Raw genomic sequence first — 27644 nt, 5'->3', positions numbered from 1 at the left:
AGTGTGTGAGAAAGCTAATATGTATATGTCATTCCATGAAGCCGAGTAGAATTAAGGATTAATTTCAACGCGTATTTTAAAAGTTTTCGCAAATTAATCCTTAATTGTACGAGGACTCACCGCGATTACGTGTTTATTATAGAGTGCAAAATTTTCTTAAAACAACACAGCTTCACACACTTGAGTTTTTCTGTAGTGCTGCGTACGGACGCACGGTCGTACGGATCGCATTGACGGGTTTACCAATTTCTCTTGGCTATGGCGCTCCTCGCCGCGCAGGGCTCCAATTTAGTGAACGTTGTGAAAACCAAGACAAACGAATAAACCAGTGAAGTATCGGAATCCTTGTGGACTTTCTTGTCTCATTTCCATGTTTCAAGCTTGACAAATATATTTCAATCGTTTTGATAGGACAAATATTCGTGGATAAACTAATTTTTGAACAATTTGTTTCGGGGCAGTTTCGTTCGTACCGCCCGGCTCCCATGCAGTTATAACACACACGGAGCTTAATCATGCTCTTAAAGATCACTGCCAAGCAACGTACAAGGAGTGAAATTTCTGTGTTCTCCTTTTCTTGACGTTTATTTAGATCTCAGTAGGAGCAACATTGACTGAGTTAACTTTTTAAAATATTTTTTGGGACACGAAACTGCTCTTAATTGAAGTATTGTAAGGGAATTCATCGCAAGGATGAACTGTAGCCTCCCACGCGGTCGTGTTTTAGGGGATTCGTATTACCTCCTTGTGGGGAGGAGGTAATTCGAGTCCCCTAAAAACGACTGCGTGGAAGGCTAGGACGAAGTGATGATAGGAAGACGACCATCGAGTAAGTTACAGCATAGGCGGCCCAAGCTCGCGTCATTATTAGAGAGCGTGAAATAATTAATTACTGGTGGGACGATGACCTTTGGGTGCAAGCGGTATTGGGTTGCAGGCAGCCTTTGAGAATTTAAACGCGTTATGAGATTCTGTATGGGAAATGAAATACTGTCGATTCTGAAGTTTAATATCGCTAAATTTGACTGTCATTCAATAAAATGAATAAAACTGACTCACCTCTGTTGTATTCTTGTGCTTTGGGGACTATTTTACCGTTACGGGCGTTCTTTGAAATCACTGTTATTCCCTTCATAAAAAGGAGATATCACGGTCATTTTCGAGTGGTCCCTTCACCTTTGATGACATGTTTTATAGCTCGAGAAAAACCCCACAGAATATTGAAATTTTGCTGTCTGTTGATATTCCGTCGCGTCGCCTCCCCATTGGTCGCTCATAATAATAGAGCTGGCCGAGATGTCGCTGTGGGGATGGGGTAAGTGCTGTACGTGAAATGACTGTACCACATCGGGTAGAGTTAATTTGACCTCCAACCTAAGCGCCGTATCCATTTTCAAAATCACCAGCTCTCGAAGAAAAGAAGCGATCGTGGAATCGGAAGCAGAATATGCCCATTTCCAGCAAAGTGCGTGGAGTGGTTAGTTTATTCATTTGTTTGAACGAAAGTTAAATTAAGAGTTATTTAATCTTCAGAATCGAACATTTACCCAACATCCGTTCAACATTTTTTGTTGAACGATGGTTGGGCAAATGTTGAAACGGCCCTTAACTCGACAAATAGCCCATCCCGATATTTACCTACAGTATACATGATATTTTGATATATTTTTTGGACTCCCCCCCCCCCCCCCCCTCCCCACCCATCCCCTCACATAATCATGTAACTTAGAATGTCAGTTCTACTGAAATGGTTTTCCGTACTCTCCTGTATAACATGTAGTATTATTCTCACGAGGCCGAGTAGAATTATGGATTAATTTTCAAAGCGCATTTTAAAAGTTTCCCAAATTGCGAGACCGGGCCAATTTGCGAAGACTTTAAAATTACAAGTAAAAATTGATCCTTAATCTACGAGGAATCATTGCGATTACGCTTGGAATTAAGGCGAGGCATCAATTAATTGTTCACATGCGTTGTGAAGCTTCCTGCCCCTTGAAAATAACACGAACATAGATTGAGAAAAATAGCAAACGGTGGATCCAAAGAAAGAACCCCTTCTACTGAATTTGACCTGCTCCTTCCTCCCATCTAAAGGACACTGTTATGCTCGGTTATCGTTCGTTGTAAGAAGAAGTAACGAGGTGAAAGCACTTGGTCGCCATGACGACTGATTTCAGTTTCTCAGCCAAACAAATATCAATCCGATCCAAGTTTTTAGCCTTGACGCAAAAAATATTTTGATGTTTTTTGTAAGAGACACGAAAACTTAACCTTTACGAATTTCCTTTCTAGCACTTGATTTCCATGTATTTTTGGTTCAAACAATCCGGCTTAATTAAAGAGTTGAACTCCCATAAACCTCAAAGAACTCGTTGTTTTTGGGCACAAAATGAGGAAACCAACAAAAATGTAGATCTGGTGTGCTCAGCCAATGAAGAGCGATTATTTTCGCCGTTCGACCAATCAGGAGAAAGTAATTTTTCCCTCGGTGAAAGGAAAATTAAGAAAAATGCCCTCTGTTACAACAAATCAGCATTCCTATTGTTGATACATGTATTATCATTCATTGCATAACATGTACTTATTTTATGCAAACATTTATACATTGGTGAGACAGGAAGAAGGCTAGGCGCCTGATTTTGCGAACATCTTTGAGGCGTTGAAAGAAATGACATGGATACGTCTAAACCAGTCTCTGCACACAAAGACTTTTCATGTGAATATTGCAGCTTCAGGTTCACAGGCTTTATTTAAGGCTTCTATTATTTTACAAATTATCTTCTTTAAGTTCCTTCAGTTATATTACCAAATGTTACCTAAAAAGTATTAATGGAGCCTTTTGTATACGCTCCAGCAGGCATGCATATGGTAAAGGGCAAACGTTTTCTTCTTTAATTTCTACAGTTATATTACCAAACGTTACCTAAAAAGTATTAATGGAGCCTTTTGTACACGCTCCAGCAAGCATGCATGGTAACTGGACAAACGTTTCCTTCTTTAATTTCTACAGTTATATAACCAAATGTTACCTAAAAAGTATTAATGGAGCTTTTTGTATACGCTCCAGCAAGCATGCATGGTAACTGGGCAAACGTTTCCTTCTTTAATTTCTACAGTTATATTACCAAATGTTACCTAAAAAGTATTAATAGAGCTTTTTGTATACGCTCCAGCAAGCATGCTTGGTAACTGGGCAAACGTTTCCTTCTTTAATTTCTACAGTTATATTACCAAATGTTAACTAAAAAGTATTAATGGAGCCTTTTGTACACGCTCCGGCAAGCATGCTTGGTAACTGGACAAACGTTATCTTTTTTTAAGTTTCTACAATTATATTACCAAATGTTATCTTAAAACCCTTAATTGAGCCTTTTGTACACGCTCCAACAAACATGCTTGACAACGGAACAAACGCCAAAATAGGGTTTCTAGGAGGTATTTCAAAAGTAATCCAGCCAATAAACGGATAGCTGATCAGAATGACTGAATTACAAAAACCCAATTGTTCCGCCACATTTGCAAATGACATGTTAGTTGGAATTTCATAAGAACCTGAGCTTTTTAATGAGTAATCGAGTTATTAACACGGTCTTCACGAACTGTTAAATGCTTATCGATTCCTACAGTAGAGCCTCTGCCGTGAAAACCTGACATAATACGGACACCTCTGTATGCCAGGCGGGATATTACGGATAGTTAACTTGGTCCCAGTAAGACCAAATAAACATGTAAACTCTCCCTTTATATGACGGGCAAATTCATAATACGGACAATACGTTCAGCCTCTTTTGGTGGATTGAAAGATTTTACTGTACAATAAGTATATCCAATTCCAACGACTGGACACAAAATGAGTCCATTAACACTATCAGTTCAAAATGCAATTGTGCTTATGGTAAGTTCTCCCTCCGTTTCTGTAGGAAACATACGTATTGGCGCATTTGTGCCCCTTGTACGTTTCCTAAGAAAAACTCCTTAGCCATGAACCTCATTTAGCGTCCGTTTCTGTAGGTAGTCACAGTGGCTCGCTACAAAAAAAGCAGCTTCATTGAATGTTTAACTACTAATCACTCACAGCAATATGTTTTGTACCGTCTTGTTTCTATCAGTCTACAAATCACTAAATACGTATCAAGAAATAGGTCAAAACTTTCCTTATTTTATATTGTTGCTTTAGGGTAAACAAACACCCACGACGACGACGTCAATGAGAACGTCAGAAAAACAACAGTTTTAATTAGAAAAACTCTGTACGTGCATTATACACTTTCGCACATTTCTTTGCCTTCCTCTGCAAAATAACACCGTAAAATGACTAAATTTAAAGTTTTATGGAGAACGTGAATGCACGTCTTGATGATTAATTTTATTTTCTTTTTCTCAACTTTAAAACCACCCGCACGAAGTTAGCTCATATAGTGCGGCCACATTACACAACATCACGAGTTCTTTTCAGAAAACACTAATGTAATTTTTAAGTTCCACTTTCGTTGGTGTCGTCGTCGTCTCTGCTGAGGTCCCTATTTTCTCTTCTACACCGTATCGTTTCCCTGGCAACATTAAGGGTGCAGTCTGACCTGTGTCTAAACGAATCAATATTCACTTTAGTTGATAAATTACGTGAATCAACGAACTTAAGTGTTTTTTTTTTTACTGAATTTATCTACTGAATCTTTTCCTTTTTTATTTTACGTACTAAAGCTTTTTTTATGCTATCTACTAAATCTGTTCTTGTTATGTTATCTACTAAATCTTTCCTAGCTACTAAACTTTTCTTTTTTCATCTACTAAATTCTTTTCTTTTATGTTATCTGCCAAATCTTTTCTTTTAATGCTATCTACTAAATCTTTTCTTTAATATTATCTGCTAAATCGTTTCTTTTAATGTTATCTACCAAATCTTTTCTTTTAATGTTATCTACTAAACCTTTTCCTTTTATGTTATCTACCAAATCTTTTCTTTTAATGTTTTTTACTAATTTTTTTCTTTTGATGTTATCTTTCAAATCTATTCTTTTAATGCTATCTATTAAATCTTTTCTTTTCATGTATCTACTAAATCTCTCCTAGCTACTAAATCTATTCTTTTAATGTTATCTACCAAATCTTTACTTTTAACGTTATCTACTAAATCTTTCCTTTTAAAGTTATCTATACCAAATCTTTTCTTTTAAAGTTATCTATACCAAATCTTTTCTTTTAATGTTATCTATTAAATCTTTTCTTTTCATGTTATCTACTAAATCTCTCCTAGCTACTAAACTATTCTTTTAATGTTATCTACCAAATCTTTACTTTTAATGTTATCTACTAAATCTTTCCTTTTAAAGTTATCTATACCAAATCTTTTCTTTTAAAGTTATCTATACCAAATCTTTACTTTTAATGTTATCTACTAAATCTTTCCTTTTAAAGTTATCTATACGAAATCTTTTCCTTTAATGTTATCTACTAAATCTTTTCTTTTTATGTTATCTACTTAATCTTTTCTTTTAATGTTATCTACTAAATCTTTTCTTTTAATGTTATCTACCAAATCTTTTTATTTTATGTTATCTACCACATCTTTTCTTTTTATGTTATCTAATAAATCCTTTCTTTTATGTGATCTACCCAATTTTTTTTTTATTTTATGTAATCTATTAAATCTTTTCTTTTTATATTATCTACTATATCTCGTAGCTACTAAATCTTTTCTTTTTATATTATCTACTATATCTCGTAGCTACTAAATCTTTTCTTTTTAAGTTATCTACTAAATCTTTTCTTTTTATGTTATCGACTAAATCTTTCTTGTTATGAACCATTTTTCAGGCGATTTACTCTTATGGAAGGTAGCATCCCATAACTCTTTAATTAGCATGCCACAGAGAGGGTATATTTATTATCCCCTAATGTTTGCTTTTCCCTTTGTTATTTATTGGGATTCGCTACTATTAAAGTCATTCATCCTGTTGGATCATAGCTTAATTTTTGTCTACTCATGAACTAATGGATCAGTAATAATAATTGTATTTGTTAGGAATAATTATGATTCACTTAATTGATTATTGAAATTATTTCACTTGGACTCCACTCACTAACTCGTGATTCAGAACAGCAGCAGTTAATAGGTATCTATGTCTCTCGGATAGATTTTTTGTAACAGCGTTGGCAATGTAATCTAGACCCCGCTCTTTCTACGTACTTAAATCATACAATTATTTCAGAGTGGAGTGACGCCTGGATCACGTTTTACACTTCTACCCTATAAATTATATTTAAAAACTGAAGGCTGCGTTTCTTTTTGCGCAAGTGAATAGAAAAGAACATAAAAAAGTAAAAGAAAACAAAATAAAATTAACGAACAAACAAAAAACAAGCACAATCACCACCACAGCAAAACATTTACAATGTTGATTGCGTATCATTTGCTCAAAGTTTAGTATCGTATGATTTTGGTGGTTTGGCGGTGTGGATAGTGACGACGGTCACATCAGTGTGGGATTCGACGTTGCCGGGCCGTTCTTCGTCCTCTTTCCTTGAAGGATTCTCAGTTGATTCTTCCTCTTCTTCCAGGGTGAAGTTGACCACGCCACTGTCTTTTATGGCGGTTGTCATGGACGGCATGTCAATTCTACCTGTCTGAAGTTGTTGCTTAAGAACGTTAGTCCCAGCCAATCCTCGAATTTCGCCCTGAAGTTCATTCAAAGGTAACAACAGGGCGAGGCAACAAGATAGGGACCATTTTGGATTTTTGCGCCATTCTTTGATGTAACGATAAATGTAGATAATGTACTGGACTGAAAAGACAAAATAAACTAAATTACGTAAATTGTAATACGACAGTTAAAGAATCTTTTTCTAGGATTGAGAAATTAAAAATTCGAAACCTTTGAACCTGCCTCATAGGGTATTCATTGCTTTTACTTATAGACCTTTTCCATAAATGGCAGCCGATAAATTATTAATTTATTTTCATGGAAATTAGCCTTAATAGGCTCGCTAGCAAAGGCAAAATTCAGTTGAATTTTTACTTTAAAATGAAGTTAGTAAGGCCTATTAACATATTTGAAAACAATAATAACTCGGTCACCATTAATGAAAAAGGTCTACGCAATACTCGTTGGTTTGCTTCTCTTTTTTTCCTCGTATTCGTTATTTAGACATTAATGAAATACGGAAATTCCCCAATAGGCCTTTTGCAACAGTTGATCACGTTACCTACTTCTCTTAAACACAATGATTTACCTATCTTTAGCAAATAATTTTATCAAAACTGAAAAAAGAGCGTAAAAAAAAAAAATAACCTGGCATGCGAATTGTCAGGCTTATATCTTTGAAAGAGAAATTTTTATGGACGTTCAAAATTAGAAGGATTTGTGTGAGAAAAAGCCAGCTTGCCATCCAGTCACGCTTTAGTGCTTTTCCATATAAATCCTTGTAAATTTTCCAATTTTTAAACTGGCACAAAATCTTTCGCTTTCATTTTGTTGGTCTGAAAATGTATATTCCGGCTAAGTTTGTCACCCTCTTTCTTTCTGTACGATTAACTACGTAAAACGTGACTGAATAGTAGGCCGTTCTCGCTTCCATACAAGGCCTTACAATTTTTCCAACATTTAAATCGTCCTGAAATCTCAGCCTTAAAGGTTATTGGTCTGAAAATTGGTGTTCTAGCTAACAAAAATATGCTTTTTGTATTTCTGTAGTTCATATAGCTGCAGCTATTGGCAAGTTTGCCAATTTTTGGTCACGTGATCAACTGTTGCAAAAGGCCTATTCCTCAGAGACATCCCAGGGAAACTTGTGTTACCTTTTGAAAACACAGTAACTGAGGATTGGCCAAAATTTAAACTGTCCGCTGAGAAGTGGCAAAGTTAATTTTTTTAGCTGATAGCTATGAAACGTTTATCAAATGTTACCTGTTTGAGATGCCTAAGATTTGTTTGAGTACTAGTATGGCCATTGTAGATTTTTATTGGGAACAACTACCCAGTTACAGTGTAGTTGATACCTTGATGGCTTGTAGCTCTTCAGTTTTGTCTAGAGGTCTTGTGATCGTTAGAATAGATTTGAATCACTTGAAAGTTATTTAGAAATGTTCGGATGATACCCGGCGCTGTCCGATCAGCTAATGAGAAATGGCTTAACAGAATGCCGTCTTTGCACACATATCGTTTGTTTCAAAGAAGAGATAGTATCCATCCGTAAGGATAAGAAAGAGAAATTGTATTTGCCGTATCTATAGTCAGGCACGCGAAATGCGAAGGACTGGACTGAACAGACTTGAGGTGGCTTACTTCAGTTTTCTGGTGTGAAAGAAGGCCTTGAATCAAACTTAAGAAGAACGCTAGGAGGAGATGTTTTGTAATTTTTTTAGCACAATAAATACAATTGAGATACTTTTGAGTCAGAAATAAAGTTTGTCATTAGAGTTGTCTGGTTCTAAATCTGGCCGAACTACCCTACTTTAAAATCTCAGGATTTGGAAAGTGGGCAAAAATACGTATTTGCAGGTACGTAAGAGCACGAACCTCTGTCAGGTAGAAATTTGGCAAATGACAAGATTTTGAAATTTTGCCTTATTTGAAACTTTCTAAAATAAAGCAAATATTTGAATGTAGGTTGTACGGCGAGATTTGTAGAAATTTAGCGAGAAAAAATGGTTTTCGCAATCTACGGTAGGAAATCCATTGCGCATGGTTGTTTCAGGGAAAACCCGGGTTGCAGCGTGCACGCGCGCTCCAACTGGTGAGCGCATGCTACCTTCGTGTTCAGGGATTTTCGGCAGCTCTGCAAAGGCTTCAAGGCTGTTAAGGACCAGCAACCATGAGACAACACGTTTTTTTTAGTTTTTAAGCCCAAACATAATTTAGCTACTTAGCACACCTCTGAAACCTACTCGAAATACAGGGAAAATGGTTTTTCACAGAATGAAAATTTTAAAAACTGCAAAAGCCGTGAACGAAGATCCTGCTTGCTTGTACGTTGGATCTCACAGGAGATCTAATCAGCCAAACTTGAAAAATAGACGATGAGAAGTCTAAAGACTACTGCAAAGCTGACACAACGTAATATATTTTAAAACAATATTTCGGCTGGCCAAACCAGCCTTCTTCAGGTTTAGATGTTACTAAATGATATAAATGAAATTACAATATTATATTATGGAGGATGTTGCAATACATGGGAACGGCGGAAATGACGCGTTTACAAGGTGGTACCAAAGGATGAGGAAATAAGTAAAATAAAATAAACAAATTACAATTCATCACGTCTATTCAAACCGTGGGGTTCCAAGGTTCCCGCTAAATCTATAAGAAAAGACTCTCTGGCTTTTCTGATTGAATCACGTGAGGAGTGGATAACTTCAAGTGGTATTAGTTGCATGTCAGTGTGGCAGTGGTTAGGTTGAGAAAGAAAATGTTCAGAAACAGTCGTTGGTTTGGATGTAATGTTAGTTTTGTCAACTGGGCGTCTGTGTTCGTTGAATCTGTCTTTGAGACGTCGCTTAGTTTCACCTATGTATTGTAAATGGCAGCGGTTACATTGTACCATGTAGATTAAATTTTTGGTGTTACAGGTTATGTGTGAAGTGATGTTACGGGTTTCGCCTGTGGAAGAAAATGTGTAATGTTTAAGACCGTTAGTAATGTAAGGACAAGTGGCGCAATTTTGTCCACAGCGGAAAGATCCTGGTGGTGAATTAGTGCTGTTAGGAGCGGTGACAGTCGGTAGCTGTGCTTTAACTAAAATGTCGCGAAGGTTGGAAGTGCGTCTGTAAGCGACGATAGGTGGGTGTTTAAAAACTTCCCTGCAACGGTCGGAGGAAAGTAATATGTTAAAATGTTTGCGTAATATATTAGAGAGGTGAGGAAGTGCTGGGTTATATGTAACGACAAAAGGTATGCGGTTAATAGAGTCGTTACGGTTAGTTTGCAGAGCGTCAGTGCGAGAAATATTAGCAGCTCGTAGGAATTGTGAGTCAAGGAAGGTGTTATGATATCCTCGTGCGAGGAGATAAGCTTTTAATTCATTAATGCGGATTTGAAATGTAGCGTTAGTAGAACAGATACGGCGGATGCGAAGAGCTAAGCTAAATGGAATAGATGTTTTAGTATGTTGAGGATGGCATGATGAACTAAGAAGATGTTGGTGTTTATCTGTAGGTTTAGTGTATAGGTCAGTTTGTATAGTGCCGTTATGTAGAGATACCATTACGTCGAGAAAAGGAACGTTAGTTAATGAGTGACTGCTAGTGAACTTAATAGTGGGATGAATATTATTGAGGTAATCGATGAATATTTTAAGATGATCTAGACCTTCAGTCCAAATCATAAAAATATCATCAAGGAACCTCCACCAGGTATGGACATGGAAAGGAGCATTAGAGAGAGCGTTAATTTCGAAAATGCCGAGAAAAAGGTTAGCAAATGAAGGAGCCATCTTAGTACCCATGGCAGTACCATGGACCTGAAGATAGTGTTGCGGATTAAATGTGAAGTTATTCATGGTCAGTATTATGCGTAAACGGTCACAAAGTGTCTCAGTAGGAATGTGTTTGTCCGTACGAGTTTCAAGGAAATGACGGCAAGCATCAATTCCTTCGTTGTGTGGAATGTTGGTGTACAATGATGAAACGTCGAGAGTGACAAGCATGGCGTTATTAGGTAGAGTCCCAAGGTTAGAGAGTTTGTTAAGGAAGTCAGTAGTGTCTTTAATGTGCGAATCCAAGGAAGAGACGAGAGGGTTAATGTGGTAGTCAACGAATTGTGAGATGCGTTCAGTAGGGTGGCTGTTAGATGAAACTATGGGGCGTCCTGGGTTACCAGTTTTGTGAATTTTAGGTAAAATGTAAAAGCGTCCAGGTTTAACGTCAGTTTGTATAAGGTATTGTTTCGTCTTTTCGTCAATGTAGCCGTCTTTGAGCATGCGTTGAACGTAAATAGTAACTCGTTGTTGAATTTGGTTAGTTATGTCTCCGTCTTGTTTTCTGTAGAATTTAACGTCGTTAAGCTGTCGATTACATTCGTCTATGTACCAGGTTTTGTCCATCACTACCGTCCCAGAGCCTTTGTCGGCCGGTTTGATAACGATGTCTTGTCGTTTCTTAAGATTCCGTAATGATTGTCGTTCATGTGAGGTTAAGTTGTCGGTTATATGATTGAGATTAGAGGTGGAGATGTCATGTTTGATAGCATCTATGTATGCGTTTAATGCTGAATCTCTGTTAGTGGGAGGCGTCCATGAACTTTTGTTGCGGAATGGGTTAGTTGGGTTAGAGGCATTGTTATAATCGTGAAAGTATTCCGTAAGTCGCGTGCGTCGTGTGAAGTCATTAATGTCAGCTGACACTTCTGACCAATTAATACGTCTGGGTGTAGGGCAAAAGGTTAAACCGCGAGCAAGAACTGATGATTCGTTTTTCACAGAGCCGCCATTTTGTTTTGTTTTTTTTGCTTGCGTGGTCGCAAGCTCGCATCGCTTCGCACGCGTGTGATGCTTTCGTGTTGGGAGAGCGCGCATATTCCGCTCACGTAGTGCAACACCTGTAGTAAGCCACCAAAAAGGATCCTAGTCAACCACGGCTTTGATGTTGTTTTACGGTCTAAATTTGTCATCAACGTGCGAAAAAGATTAACAGTAGAACTTGCATTATTATGGTTTTTGTGTTCTCAACCCTCGATACATGGCACGATGCAAATATTTATGGAATATTTTATATTATTCAATATCTGTATGGATATCGAATACTTAAAACCATGTTTTGGGGGAATGGGTCGAGTGACGGCGGAGTAAGGAGCTCGCTACCGACCGTCCGCCCTCAAAGCTGTTTTTGAAGCAACACATGGCTGAAACTCTATCCAACTACATACGAAAACGCAGAAACAGATCTTCTGCAAGTTCTAGTGACGAACCTTCTGCTTCACCTGATTCAAAAAAAGCTTAAAGAAGTGGAAGACACGTGCAACCGAGATCCCGAAGCGAAAGACGAAACTATGGAGGCCTTCGACAAAATAGAGGCTATTGCAGAACAACTGAAGTCTATTCTCGCTAGGCTGAGCACACTGGATACTATTGAATGCTCCGTTAAAAATATTGAGACCAACTTAGCGAATTTGAAAGTCAGGACTGCGAAACTGGAAGATTTTCAAGCAACTGCTAAGAAAGATATCGCCGAACTCCAGAAATCATGCAGCTTCAACGGTGACAAATGCAAAGAATACAAGGAAGATTTATCGAAAAAGCTTGACGAGCAGAATAAAAGAATTACTTCAATGCTGGAGAGAGAAAGGCTGCTGCGCGACCAAATAAACGACCTCATATCAAAGAATCTGTACCTCGAATTTTACTCCAGGCGCGAGAACATTAAATTCTTTAACATTCGAGAAGAACGCGAAGAAGACACCGAAGAAATCCTTAGAAAGTTCATGGAAAAAGAACTTGGTTTTCGAAACGCCCACACTGTCGAAATCCAACGGGTACACCGTCTTAGCCGAAGAAATAATGATACGGATGCGCGACCTATCATTGCCAGGTTCCTTCGTCTCAAATATGTAGAAGAAATATTCGCCTTGGGACGGCGCCTTGAGGGGAGCAACTTCCAGATGTTCCGCGATCTTCCTCGGGAAATCATCAAGCTCAGAAAGGATCAGATGGCAGTATTTAAGGAGGCACGACGAAATGGCATGAGAGCTTCTTTTAACAGAAGCCAGCCGGATAAGCTGTATATGAATGGTGACTTCTGGCCTTGCGGAAAACCACTGGATGCCACAGAATGATGAGTAACTGTGTTGTTCTTTAGTTATCTCTAAAATTAATTATTCTTTTTTTTGAGGCGGGTGGTCTAGCTGCCCAACAAGTTTTCAGTGCCCGCTTGCCACTTACAACTCAAACCGATGAAGGGATTTTATGCACTTTCTATATATTTTTTTCTGTTTTTGTTTTTCCACTTCTTCTACTTTAATTAGTTGTTTGTTTATCTGTTTAAGCTTAATTTTACACGCTCTGAATGTTTTTGTCATAGTCTTCGTTTTTTGTTTTGATGTTATTCCTTTGGTAATTATTTGCTTGATGTAACTGGAACATGCCAATGTTTTTTGTAATATTGTTGGTTTTTAAAAATAAATAGTACAGTTGCAAAAAAACAAAACAAAACAAAAAAAAAAAAAAAAACAAAAAAACATGTTTTACTGGGTATCCTAAGTTTTGACGGCCATAGACCACAAGAAGAAATGGCATCAAGGGGTTCGCCCAAATACAACGTTCGGTTAAATAAATCGCATGACCGAATTCGTACAGGATAAGACAATAACATTTTACATCCTTTTACACAACAAGCCATGACGCCATAAAATAAAACCTTTAAATGGGTTTTATTTGGGGTGTCTTGAAAATCTGGAACATGGAACAGTTCCCCATAGTCTCTCCTGGCAACCGACCGCTGGCCAAAGAGCCCGAGGACTCTAAGTACGAGATTGGCGGGTGACAAGAACGAAAGCTCTATGCTTGATTTTAGGGCACGTCCCAGAGCTACCGTGAGAGGAGCAACATTTTGGAATACTTCAATGATCAAATTAAAGTTCTCTATTGAGCGAAGCTGGATTAAGTCGTTGAGGAGCGCAAAAAGCAAGCCGAATTACGGTATGACAAACATGGATTCGCTCTTAGAGGAAATGGTCGGAAACAATTGGAAATGTGTGGTCCACTGATTGATTCGTACTTGAAGGAGATCGGAAAAGCCATAGGTTCGAGGCTACAGCAGATCAAAAGACACCAGCTTAGCCAACCCAGTTATTCCTTTCGTTCCTTGGCCTGTGTTCCGCCATGTTCGTACTCTGGCTAGGGGATACTCGGGAGACACAACAGCCTTAGATCCCCTCCCAGTTAGATTTTCATGCAGAGAAAGAGTTATAATTTATGCAAATTCAAATGACAAACGAACAATAAGGATATTGGCCTGGAACAACGTCAGACGAATATATCTACATAAATTATTATTACGGATGCCATTTTCGAGACTAACCACATCACATGACCAGAACAGCGTCGCGGAGGAAAGTTGCCCAGCAACGGGCCATCGTGTCTACACACGGGTATCAAAGAAGATGTTCCAATGATGAATTAATCCATCAAATAAAACCACTGGTAAATTAAAAGTGTGTTGATGGTGAATTAAATCCAGAAGGTGTTGTATAAGGCAAGATGCAGCAGAATTTCATTCCATCGTGTAAAAATTAAACAAATAAATAAATAAATAAATAAATAAACAAAAACAAAAAAACCCTTGAATTTTTATAAAAGAGAGAACGATAGATTTCCCTGTCGTGGAGTGCAAAGCATAATGGGTGACTATGTTGTCAATATCTTGTCGGCATGATAACTGCAATCCACTTGATAAAACTACTGTTATACCAGATTGTAAGCTGATACATCTTAGGAAAAGTCACCAAGTTTGGTGGTGTTTGCTTTCGTATTTTAAACGTCACGAGCTAAATCTAGATCAGTCTCCCCACCCTCTCTTTCCAGGCTGAATTAGATAAAAGATGACTTACAAAAAGGCACTTACCAATTAGAAGAAGGATCACTGAGGCATTTGCTCCAACCACCAGTAACTCGAACATGATTTTATCCACGGAATGATCCACAGATGTAGGGATGTTTTCGCTGGGAATCTTACTCACGGCTCCTATTCCCAAGTTGGTGAAAGTGACCACTAAAGATGTTAGCATTAACCTGTTCTCGAACGGATCTACCACTGGTTTTTTGACGGCAAAGGCAATTGCATAGATACCTGAAATGATGGAAGCGATTCCTGCATAGGACCTGCTCTCACTGCCGATTAGGATTAAACCAGATGTCAGGATAACCTTGCGCACTGTATCAACAAGTTCCCAGTACCATGCAGAAGGCCTGTAATTTTCAAACAGGAATCGTAATCCCGTAAGCAATTCAGCGCTTTTTGCTTCATTGTCGTCGTCGCAACTTCCACCTTCGTCGTCGTCTCGGATAGTTTGCAGCGCCCTTCGTTGACTCAAGAAGAGAGTGAGGAAGGAAGCTGCTGGCAGGAAAAGCACGTAACCAACGGCAACGTATCCGACGATAACTAAACGATTGTATCTTGAACTATTACAGTTTATGCCAAAGTCCGCCTTTAAATATCTGCTACAATCATCCTTTTCATCGTCACTGCAAAGCGTGCGACAAGCGAGAGGCAGTACGGCTGCTGTTTTCGAACACGTGCTGAGGTAGGTAACATAAAGGATGAAAAAAGCGTTTCTGTAGATGAACTCTTTTGTCTGAGACATTTTTAGGGCTTTCTGTTGGTCATCCAAGGTGGAACGCAATCTGAGGTATAACTTTCTGATTCCGTAAACACAGATCGACAGGATGATAACTAAAGCGTTTAGCGTGAGTATGGAAAAAAGATCCCCAAATGCATCAATTTTCAATTCTGGAAAGAGACAGTGAACAGGCGCAATCTGGAACACGTTTAACTGCAAAGCCTGGGAATATGTTCCGATGAGGGCAAGAGAGTCGGGCCATTCAATGTATGCAAATGCTTCAAGCAGTCCAGACGTTACTTGGTAAAAACCAATAACGATTTTGAGCCGCCCAAGAACAATGTCCACTGAAGAACGTCCGAAATTCTTTTTGCTTTTCTTTTTGCTTGACCATACCAGGATAGCGATTATTATGATAATGACTGCAGCTGTGATAGAAAGTTGCCCGATCATCCATTTTTTTGTTGGGCACCGTTCGCAGCTTTTAAATTGCTTGTAGTAGCGATCACTGCATACTTCACACAACGGACCTTTGTATCCAGTGCTGCAGTTAGAATCTATACCTCCAGTACAGGATTCTTGGCGAGGACATCTATGAGGTTTCGGTAGAGCGTGTGGGTACTTAGTTAACGACCGATTGGGTAGCGAGCCATTCATGTGTGCATTAACTTCAGCGGTAACATTAAGGACATTGCTTGTGAATTCTCTATAGAGATGTTTGTGTGTCTCATTTTCCCAGTTCCACCAGAAACCAGACTTTAAAGTTGCGAAGTCATCAGCGCATTCTAAACCATCACCACCACATGGTTTGCATTCCCCAAACAGATCTGTCCGATGAAACGACTGCAGGCATTTGCAAGCTCGAAATCCAGCAAAAGAGCTAGAATCAGTCCCTGTTTACGAATAATAAAGTATAGTTTTTAATCTCCTTATCCATGCATGTATAGCTTTTTGTCTCTGTGTCTGATTTTGAGGTCGCGCATAACGGTTTGCAGCTTTTCTCTTCAGTTATAATTTGATCGATAAGTACTGCTATTCTTTATCAGTAAATGGTGCAATAATAGTCAATTTTTCGACCCAATAGGTAACCATAGCAAAAATATAGCCGTTAAAAACATCCATTGTTTTAGCTTAGGTTAGCATAACACAGAAACGAGCCTTCGGATCCCAACGTTTTACTATGGAATTGTAACCAGCATGCCAATAAGCACCTTCTTACAAATTCACTAAAAGAAGATGTTATGGGAGGGGTTTAGGAGCCACCTTGAATTTACAAAAATGTGAGGTGAATTATTTAGCGCAGTATAAATTAATATTTCTTATTCTTCGGTTGGCTCGGTTTCCTTTGTTCTTTTCGGTTGAATATATTCAATAGCCCCTGTCAATTACTAACTGTCTCAAAAGCTGGGTGCGGCTTTGGTTGTAAAGGGAAAGGGCGGGGCTGAAAACAATAGCTGATAACCACGGACGAGGGGATTATGACGAAGGGGGAGGGATATATATTTCCCCCCTCCCTCGCCATATATCGGTCGACTTATTCCCCTTATTCAGTGTTCTCAAAAATTTCAACGAGTGCTTAATCGTTTACTATTGAAGAAAAAATGAACAACATAACTTTTACTACTACTACTACTACTACTACTACTACTACTACTACTACTACTACTACTACTACTACTACTACTACTACTACTACTGCTACTGCTACTGCTGCTGCTGCTGCTGCTGCTGCTGCTGCTGCTGCTACTACTACTACTACTACTACTACTACTACTACTACTACTACTACTACTACTACTACTACTACTACTATTCATCTGATCTAAATCCTGAAAATTTTAGCAATGAGACAATAAGGCAAATTGAACCTAATATGAAAAACAAGTATCTACGTTTCTGGCAACACAACCTTGAACACTCAAAAAAGTTAGAGTTCTATAAGGTTTTCAAGAATGAATACTCTTCGTCTAATTATTTAACTCATTTAAGAAATTTTCCTGATAGACGAAACCTAGTTAAGTTTAAATTAAGTAACCACAAACTCAGAATTGAAGCTGGTAGATATCAGAAAGATCATCTTCCTAGAGAGTTAAGATTATGTCAGTTGTGTCAATCAAATCAAGTGGAAAATGAAACTCATTTCTTGTTTCAATGTAGTTGCTACTCTTTACAGAGGCAGACATTCTATGAAGACATAAGTAAAATGATACCTGATATTTAAACGAAATCGACATCAGACATTGTGAAACTACTGATGAACTCTAAAGACTATAATGTAAACAAACTGGTTATGAAGTTTATTTCTTCATGTATGATTATACGTGACAGGCTATTGTTGGATATTGATGATGTAACTTAGAATTAATTATATATTGTTATGATACTTTACACTGTTTTGTTAGAAATTAGATTATATAAGCTTTTGCAATACTGTAAATCTTGTGGTCATGCAAATAAAGCAATTACTACTACTACTACTACTCGTACTGTGCCGCTGGTAGCTTTCTTTACATTTGCAGGAATACGGTCACGATTCCGTTCCGCAAAGACAGTCTAAGAAGTTTTCGGTCAAAAATACTTCATCTTCACAATCGCGTATCGTTGTTTCCACACGGAACGATAGCTGACTGGACACTATTTCCAAAATTTAACAACAGCCGCTCAACCACGCGTAGTGTACTGAATGCAGTGATTATGCAAGAGTGGCAAACATGTTTACCACGCATACCAGCAGACAAAAGCAATTGTTTATACATATTGTTGTGTGAATAATCCAAAGTTCAGAAAACAGTTGAGAACAGAGAACATCGAAATCTCACTGCCTACAACTGCCATCAAAAAATGTTATGTATTAGACTTCGACCTGGTATAAAAAAGCATTTAATTATTTAAGGTCTTTAATTCTATTAAGGAAACCTTACCAACAGAAAAAAATAAGCATGTTATTGACCTGTCCTCGGGGATATGTGATATATTCCCTTCGTGGCGTACCCTCGGGTGCAAGGGGAATATATCACGTATCCCCTTGTTCCAAGCCAATAACCCTTACATAATTAGTGTACTCAAATACACTACTTTGTTGTTTCCAGTTGTTATTTTATTGAAAGTTGCCCATGTTTGCAAATCGTTTCAATCTTTTCCCGTCAGGACAATTGTTCGTTTGTTTAGCGGAATAACGAAAGAAAAGGAAACACCAACGTTTGAGTATCTTGGCCAGGGATGATTAAACTCTGCAGCGACACGTTTGGTTTTTCATCCATGCGTCGGGACAAGTGAAAGAAGGGGCAACGCCCCAAAACCTCTCCAGGGCTTGGAATCTTAGACTGGGTTAGGTTACTACATGCCTTGTGTTTCGCTGTAGATTTTTAACCCCTTTAAACACTCTGGATATTTTAACAAGATAATGGTATTACCTTGTGGACAGGCTTTGCAATCGCTGGCGCTCTTCCCAGGCGCATCGTTCTCAGACACAAAAGTTCCTTTAGGGCATCGTAAACAACTGTCACTGACAAAGGCTTCAGTGTCCGAATAATGACCTCCTAAAATGTTAAACAAAAAATACTCAAAACTTAAAAGCCTTAACCATGCTTTCTAGGTAAGCAGGGAAATAGCGGGAGTGTCACACAAGTGGTACGCGATAAACGAGCAGCTCACTATAGTTATTGAGCTCCCATGACATTTTTGTATAACCAATCAAAGCATTTTAAAGGATGTTACGCCGCAACTAAATGTAATACTAACGCAAAATGTAATAACATCGACGCAAACTGTAATAAAGTATTCAACGCAAAATGTAAGAACTTTTGAACGCAAAGTGTAAGAACGTTTCTGACGCATAATGTAATAACGCAAAATGTAATAACTCACGAATGACGTGAATGGTATTTTGAAATCGATCAGTATCATGATTCAGTTTACGTTCACCTATGCATAAATAGAATAACAGGTGTACAGGTTTTATTCTCAAGTCTTAAAAGTTTCAGATCGGGGGACTGGTTTTTTCTTACGGCATCTACTTATTGTGGCGCTTAAAAATGTGACTTTTTGGTGCTACGCTTGTTCAAAAGAAGAGTTCTTAAATTTTGCGTTGAATACTTTATTACATTTAGAGAGGTGTCCGTAAAGAGAGGTTTCGCTGTGCCCGTGTCCGATCTACAGAGTTTTGAAACCGAGTCTATTCCTATTATGCATTTACGTATCCAAAAGTGACTGTTTTAAAGAAGCGTAGCACCAAAAAAGTCACATTTTTAAGCGCCACAATAAGTAGATACGGTAAGAAAACATCAGTACCCCAATCTGAAACTTTTAAGAGTTGAGAATAAAACGTGTACACCTATTATTCAATTTATGCACAGGTGAACGTACACTGAATCATAATACTGATTTCGAAATACTATACACGTCATTCGTGAGTTATTACATTTTGCGTTATTACATTATGCGTCAGAAAAGTTCTTACATTTTGCGTTGAATACTTTATTACAGTTTGCGTCGATGTTATTACATTTTGCGGCGATTCTTGTTACATTTTGCGTTAGTATTTTATTTTGCGGCGTAACAGACCCTTTTCTTTTCCTTATATAATTTGACCTTAATGCATTGAGAGGTAAATTCCCTTTAATGTTTAAGGAAAAAATAACGCTTGCACGCGTTAAGTTTGATCATATAAAGATAACTTGCTGGAGTCAAGAATGTGATTTCTGAAGCACACTAAATAAATTAAAGGGCCAGTATCATGGGAGAAATCATGATTTTGGGCAAAGATTCACTAAATTTAAACTTCGAACACTGTGTTACAGTTAATTTCTAAATCGCTAATTAAAAAAATATATTTGACGGAAAGGTTGAACCAAAATATAGTACAACCGATTTTTAGTGTATTACGACAGCCAAAATTGGAAACGTTGGCCTGACGTTTTCAAACTTGAACCCATCTCTATTTTGGTCATCTGCCAGCTGATAGTTTCTTGGCATTGTGATATTCTTTTAATGCAATTTTGGTTATTATATCTTGGCTGCTATCAACGGAATAGCGTCTCTTCGATTTTCAGTGTGTTGCTAAAAATAGCGTGATACTGTCCCTTTAAGATAAAGTTTTTCCAGAACAGCATTCATTATTTTGCAGATTCAATTTCAATAAAAATTGAGCATCACTGGAAGAAGCTTTCATTAACGTTATAATAGAACTGTATATTGTAGAACATATCTTTTTTGGTTTAAAAAAATACACCCAATGAATCATGTTTAACACATTGCAAGGTATGTCTTTAGTAAAGAACAGGAAACGTTAATCCTTTGTGGTTTTATATCAGGTTGTCAGTGTACTAAGTATGAATGTTACGGTACAATGCTTTTAATTTTCTGTGTTTGGCGGCAAACTATGATACCCTATTGAGCATGATTCTATGATCAAATCATCTCTGTAAATAATCCACTATTTTGTTTTTATCAAGTGCGGACATGAAAATTCTAACTTCCTTTCTGGAGGCGCTCGTACTGTCTCGGTTTCTTATTCTTATTCCATCCAAAAATACAAACGAATGTTCCCTTCCTTTTTATAGAGATAAGTGAAAATGCATTTTTTTGGGAAATTGAGAGTATTTAAAAGGTACAGCAAACACCTCTGTCCTGAAAATAAAACCATTTTCTTGGGATGGTAGAGTTTAAAGTAAAGTTACAACTGGCTATCTCAAACTTGTATGTCTGCAACAAAAAAATGTTTTCCTTGTTTGTTGGAGATAAAGGAAGTCTACTCTATAGTCAATTTTTACTCTATGGGCAATTTTCATCGGTTTCTTGTAGAATCCATGTCATGACCTCAATCGGTCACGTTTTCCTATCTGATTGGTCCATCCAAATGGCCCTCTCTAAGTATCAAATTTTGAAGCCTAAGCTTAAAAACGATATAAATCTTAACTATTCTTCAAATGTATTTTCCTGGATCGCTTTGAATAAACATTTCACTCCGTCAAGGTTAGTTTTTATGAACATGTATCTTCTGTGTCCTGAAATCTTGATAAAGTGGACTTCAACTCTATTTATATCTTTATTTATTTATTTGTTTATTTTTATTATGAGTAGGTAGGTCAAATTGTGCCAAGGAAATGACCTTGAAAATTCATGCTGTTCAACAGAGTTGTTGTAACAGTTGTTGTTTTAATTTTCATCACTTTTCCGGGGAATCCTTACCCCATTTGCCTTCCAAGCTAAGTGAAAATGTTTTAAACCATACGTAGTAAGACAATGTATCACATTCCCGACACCCCTTCCAAAATGCCTACTTTGTTTTTGCCTGTAAACCGTATGTCCACCTTGCCTAGATCAGTATCCTATGATCAGGTTGTTCTGCTGAGCGCCTTTATTGCACATGCCATAACCCGGACACTGATTATTCGAGGGAGTGGGCAAACATATAAGATCAGAATACTCATGAACAACAGGCGAAAGATGCCACATTTAAATAGTCAAAACAGCAGCGTATATCGAACAAATGAATGAATGAATGAATGAATGAATGAATGAATGAATGAATGAATGAATGAAAGGATGGATGGATGGATGGATGGATGGATGGATGGATGAATGAATGAATGAATGAATGAATGAAAGAGTCATGAATCAGCATTTTTGATTTTAAATTAATCAATTGTTTAAAGACGAGAATTAGCGATAAGGAAATCCGACGTTTAGAAGCTACTTTGTCTGTCATTACCAATAAATATGCAAGGAAAGCGCAATATATATGACGACAAAAAGTCGCCGAAACGTCGATTTCCTAATCGCTTATTTTTATTATAAATGTTTGTCAAAGTCTTCAGTTATAATAAATCAGTTGTTTGCCAGCTTTAATGCAGTGGTGGTCATTTATGATAAGCCGGCTCTTCTTAGGAAACAACTTTGTTAAGACACTTAACAGTGATTTTAAAAAGATCGTCTATACAAGATAGACACTTGAAGAGACTCACCTGCTGGGCACTCCTGGCAGGTACGAATGCCCAACTTCAAAATCGTGCCGGATGGGCATGGAAGGAGTCTGTATTCTCCTAGTGATGTATTTCCAAACCCAGCAGCCACAAAAGCCTGTTTCATGCTCTCCTTAGCTGCATACGACACTTGAGAAAGGTTGATATCTTCTGATTCGCCTTCCCCCAGGCCACTTCAAACAAATCACAACAAAAGGAAAGAAATAATAGAATACTTAGCTGAAATCGATCAAGCTAAGAATTGTTCGATAATATATTCAGAAAATAATTAGTTTAACACTTACAGTTGGATTTTGCAGCGCTCTCTTCCATCTGTACCCGTGAATTTCATGGTACCTATTTTTCCATTTTTCACAGTTCTGCAAAAGGTACATACATAGCTATTTGCTTTTCAACGGGTTCATTGAATCATGAAATTGAACTGAAAAAAAAAACCATTACGTCATTTACTCGAGCCTATTTATAGACTATCAAGGCTATGACATTAGCACCCAAGCGAAAGATGGTACGCCAAAAGATGTTTCCTTTGAGGAGTACAATGAGGACATGTGTCCAAATGGAGGCCATTTGGTTTTCTTTCTTTTTTTTTTAAGTGACAGTGTACTGCAAACATATTTGCTTTAGGTTACTCAAAACAGGAAGATTCCTTTTTCTGCCAAAAATAATACGTGTCATAATTTAGTTGACACTGCGAGATGAAAATAAGTGAAAACTGTCATAGCGAATTGTTTCCAGGTAAATTTATTTTAAAAGTTATAAAAGTTCAAAAACTCCTCTAGAAAACACGGTGTCAAACTGGAATATCTATTAATTAAGAGTATCACTATTTACTATTTGATAACAAAAAAACTACTGTTTAAACGCGGAGCAGGATTTTTGATACTCACATTTCAGGAGCCAGATTAGCTGCCCCAAGGAGAGATGTAGAGTTTACTAATTCCAACTCCGTCCTTATCATGTATCTAACGACAAGAAAACGATATTGTGTTGTTTGCCTTTTCATCAAATGTTATTTAATATCTTTCACAAGAGTAACGGGGTGATGACAAACCTTATAATTCGACATCCTTTGAAACTTTGTTTTTATAACTGATCTCAGACAAATAATTGAATTTATCAAAAGCTTTCAAGTTGACACCTAATCATTCGAGCACTCTAATGCATTCTTTAGAAAACGAGACAAAGAGTTATTGTTTCTGACTTGTGTTTGTAAATAAAAGTACACAATTTGCGGGAGTGAGTTAGGGTAGCTCTCTCGAGAAAAAAAGCAAGACGCTCAAGCTTACTACTAGTCAGTCGAACGGCGACGGAACCCCTTTGAGAAAATTATAATTAACGGCAAATATTTGAAATGTGGCTTACTGTTTTTCATTTTCCGTTCACTTTCAATTACACATTTGTGTACCTTTATAGCCTAATTTTTATGTAGTAGATTTTATTTTGGAAAACAAATTCCTTCCGCCGAATTCACGAACTGTTGGGATACTTTACCTTATTCAGCACTTTAAACAAATTTTTGTTTTCCTTTCAAGACTAAAACGATTAATTTTCCATATCCCAAAGGTCTGTTCCGATCAAAAACACAACCTTTTTTTTACTACAATGTGAGCCGAACCTCTGGAGCGATAAAGTCTTTCTACTGTCGAAAAGGACCGTTGGGATAAGTAGGATTAGTGGGTAAAATTTAGTAATGACTGACTGCCTCATTTTCTTTGGACCATGAGCAGAGATATCTGAGAAGCTTGCATATATACAGTTAACACAGAAAACCCAGGCACAGTATTTAAACGTCAGGTTGTCTTCGGTCTTGTTGGTGATTTAGAAGGAATTTGTTGCTGTTTAAAGCCGGCAGTTTCGTTTCGTTTTTACCTTTAAATACAGAAAAATGAGGAATGCTAGAGAATCGCTTCCTTCTTCTCTCAGAAATTGCTCTCGCATCAAAATTCTCATCCACTTCTTCGACAAGCGCCAAAACTTAACCATAACATTCACCTTTCATGTTGATCACACTGCGATCTTACATAAGGAAAATTGGAAGAAAATTCAGTTGCCGGTGATTTTCGCCTACGTTCGGCCTTTTTGACGGAAACCACCTTGGGAGGCTGCACGAGTTTAAATTACATGAGGTTCTCTTATTGGCCAATTCAAGCTGACTCTCAGGCGCCAACAACGGAAAGTGCACAAGAGGGAAGAGCTTTCTTTCTTTCAATAGTAATTACGCGCCCAGAACTATTGGGAACATGTTTTCATTGTGGACAATGTTAGCGGAATTAACGACCTTCCAACATATACTCACATAGAAAGAACATCTTGTGGCACAACGAATGCACGAGGTCCAATGGCTTGTATAGGATTATCTGACAGTAATCTGCCGAAAAAAAAAACCTTTTGTTGCACATGTGCAAATCTAGCTTAATTACCGAACAAGAGGCTACCAAGTACCCGAAACATTGTAAAAACACTTTAAGAATAACACCTAAGTGAGATCTATGATTGATATTTGCTAGAAACACACTAGGGCTGATTTTGTCATTTACGGGTTTTTTTTTTTAGTAATATTATAAATAATTTTCAATGCAAGGTACAAAAATTCACAGCATTTATATTTATGCTGTGAACCATAATTTACAAACATTAATGCAGTTTCAAAGTTTCTAGGTTACAAGCTATGCGTTTTCTTTCCCAGTGTTTGTCAGTTAATGATTAAACTCTCACAAATTGACATTATTTACAAAAAAAAAAAAAAAAAAAACAATAACAACAACAACTTAGAAAATAAAACAAAACACAAAAACACTTAAAAAAAAGCATATTAAATGAATATTGAAAGGTAGTAACTATTTCTAATTCAATGCTCACTTTTAGGCGAAAAAGTGTGAGAAAACTGTCAAAAAAGAGTTCTATATTGTAAAGGGCTGCTTAAGAAACCCACTTACAATCAGAAAATGATAATGTTAGAGATTGTTTCGTTTTATTGGCCGACTAACATTGGAAAGTATTTCAAATGGCTATAGCATAGGAACAGTGTATTATTGGAACATGCGATGTAAGGAGTGAACATCAGTTAAGCATTGACTGCATGCATTGTTGTCACAAATTTTGGTTCTTCACAGACTTACTTTGGTTGTAAGTATGTTGTGAATAATCTTATATTGAAACATCGTTTTTGCAATGTCGTTTTTGGATCTGGAAAGGTACTTTGTATACTTTACGAATGGTTTCGTGAAAAAAAAACGTATCTTAAGATCTTTTCAGTTTCAGTTGTAGTGTCAAACCAGCTTTTGTAAGAAAACTGTTTACCATTGATTACAATCTTTTCGCTATTCCAAATTATTCATGAGTAGCCTGCAGAACAGATGCTAAATTTTTTATTTGTTTAAGTTTTTCCCCGTTTTTCAGGCGAGTGGAGGCAAGTTCACTCGCGACAGGGGGAGGGGGGGGGGGATTACACCTGCCCGCACACACATTGTTCATGCTATTCCGACCCTATAGACACTTTCCAAAATCTCCAACCATTTACTGCGTTTAGTGTGGACGGTGAATACCGGTACTACGTAAACTGCCACAAAAACATACGCTAACGGAAAAACAGCACGGGTAAATTGTCCTTGGAGACAATAAAAACTCTGCAGCCTTCAATAGATCTAGTACAGGAAGTAATGAGAAGTTTTATGGATTTCCCTCTTTATGAAAAAAGGACAATTACAGAGGTTATCCACGTAAACAACATGGCTCGCGTCCCGGCCTCTTGTTGTCAGTTGTCGTTTAAGTCAACAGTCCACTTAGGCCCAATTTAGTTTCTCTCGTGTATGTCAATAGGTTATCGTGGGCCATCCAGAAAATAGCACGGCTCGTAAATTTAATTGCCAGGATATTCAGGCAACAATTGTTCGAAGAGCAGTCGAGAGAAACTATAACTGCCGTTTAGTACTGAAACAGCGAAGAAAGGGAAGCGTTAGCCAGATCAAACTTTTTCCAAACCTAGCTGGAAGCCATTCAAGTATATTTCTTTAGTTTTTCCTTTACCGCATTCGGGAAAAAAAAACGAGAAGGGCTTCTCGAAGAGCTTAGTCAAAAGAAAACAATGACACGACCGCCATTTTGTTGTCCAAAAACATCTCATGACCTCTTAACATTAAATAACCAACTGGATAGCCGCTTTCATATATGAACGACCGAATAGCATGAACAATAGTGGGCGGACAGTCGTTAATTTTTTGGGCCCCTCCCGTCGTGCGTGATTCGCATCTCTCGCTTGCCTCCGCTCAAGGAAAAAAAATGCAAAATAATGACGGCTGTTCGTCAGGCTAATTCATGAGTAGGTAGGGTTTTCATATAATTTTGTTTTGTATTTTCTAATTGTTTCAATAGTTCGAGGCAAAATGATGGAGATTGTTAGCCTGTAATGCGTCAAACTGTTAGTTACAGTTTATATCAAAAGTTAGTACTCCATGCTTCTCCAGGGCTGCTTCTGGGATGACTTTCTAGGATGCTTCATTTACTGATTATGTGCGCGGTATCCAAGAGACTTTTAAGGTTTTATTCATGATATTAAAGTCCGTCAACCTAAGTCCTTGTTTTTTTTTTCTCGCCTATAATTGTTGACGTTTTAATTTCAGTTATTTTGCGATAATGTCGTTTCGAAATGAAGGTTTCTCATTGGCTCAAAAACTGTCATGTAAGCGTGGCAGCAGGCACTTAAATGGGTTCGGTGCGCACAGATCAAAATTTTACTTCCGTAAATGAACATGCGACGTTTACAAGTTTGTGACACTGTTCAAGGAACTCTAATAATATTTGTTTTCTGGTGAACATGTGCCATATAAAGCGGATACAACTTTTTTCTTTAAAGGTAAGCGATAAAGAGTGATTATAAATTCGGTAAAGAGAAATTTACAGTAAGGCTTAAAAGAATTTTTCTTGAGTGTGAAAACGGCCAAAGTAAATAACAATGAGCTTAAATTCCAATAAATTATGGCATTTTCAAAGCAAAAGGATGTGATTTATTTGAACTGCTCCCCTTTTCAGACGCTTTGAAATGTTTTCGCTTTGCTCAAAAGTTTTTGTTTAAATTAGTACCGTCGCCAATATATGCGAAGTTTTCACCTTTGCGTCTCTCCAGAAAATACCTTCTCAAGCCTTTTTTGTAGGCTGTCAACGTTGCAGGCTCATACTCTTCGCCGAAAGTTTCTTTTCGGGTGTCTCCTATCTCTAGAAAAAAGTGCTTCAAGAGCACTGTTGCATTGTCTTTCATGGTTCTGGTCTGTCAATTTGATCTTCTTGTCGTAGCTAGCGCAAGCGCCGAATGGCAGACTCGGTAATTTTTACAGTATTTTTCACCGCTTGGTTTATTTCAAATGTTTAAATCTCCACGGCATCTAAGCTAGGATAATAA

At 37.5% G+C, this 27644-nt stretch overlaps 5 protein-coding genes across 6 annotated transcripts in view; 3 read left to right on the top strand and 2 right to left on the bottom strand.

The window, feature by feature from the left end:
• LOC146468817 (ras-like protein 1) overlaps positions 1-27644 on the top strand; it is a 348000-nt gene that overhangs the window by 12496 nt on the left and 307860 nt on the right. The window lies entirely within an intron of this gene.
• The window catches only part of LOC146468819 (uncharacterized), a 349521-nt gene that overhangs the window by 46639 nt on the left and 275238 nt on the right, over positions 1-27644 (top strand). The gene's annotated exons all lie outside the window — the stretch shown is intronic.
• LOC146468829 (uncharacterized) lies at positions 5743-23207 on the bottom strand. The gene is made up of 6 exons (XM_085124067.1): positions 23137-23207; positions 22534-22608; positions 22232-22422; positions 18680-18805; positions 14552-16159; positions 5743-6782 (listed from the first exon to the last, which is right to left on the bottom strand). The coding sequence occupies exons 1-6, from the start codon at positions 23205-23207 to the stop codon at positions 6415-6417; spliced, it is 2439 nt and encodes an 812-aa protein (XP_084980193.1). The 3' UTR covers positions 5743-6414.
• LOC146468831 (uncharacterized) lies at positions 9244-11508 on the bottom strand. The gene has a single exon (XM_085124068.1). It carries the CDS (start codon positions 11506-11508, stop codon positions 9244-9246), a length of 2265 nt encoding a protein of 754 aa, XP_084980194.1.
• Positions 11778-12988, top strand: LOC146468830 (uncharacterized). The gene has a single exon (XM_085123908.1). It carries the CDS (start codon positions 11982-11984, stop codon positions 12762-12764), a length of 783 nt encoding a protein of 260 aa, XP_084980034.1. The 5' UTR covers positions 11778-11981; the 3' UTR covers positions 12765-12988.

Source organism: Pavona decussata, unplaced genomic scaffold (assembly GCF_977016875.1).
Source record: "Pavona decussata unplaced genomic scaffold, jaPavDecu1.1 SCAFFOLD_128, whole genome shotgun sequence".
NCBI classification, from domain to species: domain Eukaryota; kingdom Metazoa; phylum Cnidaria; class Anthozoa; order Scleractinia; family Agariciidae; genus Pavona; species Pavona decussata.
Note: the sequence above shows the minus strand (reverse complement) of the source record. Positions and strands in the feature narration are given on the sequence as shown.

Bases quoted from the DNA above. Each gene is read 5' to 3' on its own strand.
- LOC146468831 (XM_085124068.1), bottom strand. From the start codon at position 11,508: ATGCGCGCTCTCCCAACACGAAAGCATCACACGCGTGCGAAGCGATGC.
- LOC146468830 (XM_085123908.1), top strand. From the start codon at position 11,982: ATGGAGGCCTTCGACAAAATAGAGGCTATTGCAGAACAACTGAAGTCT.
- LOC146468829 (XM_085124067.1), bottom strand. From the start codon at position 23,207: ATGATAAGGACGGAGTTGGAATTAGTAAACTCTACATCTCTCCTTGGG. The intron at 22,423-22,533 runs GTAAGTGTTAAA...ATTTGTTTGAAG, and splicing joins GAGCGCTGCAAAATCCAACT to TGGCCTGGGGGAAGGCGAAT. The intron at 6,783-14,551 runs GTAAGTGCCTTT...TTGTCTTTTCAG, and splicing joins AGTGATCCTTCTTCTAATTG to TCCAGTACATTATCTACATT.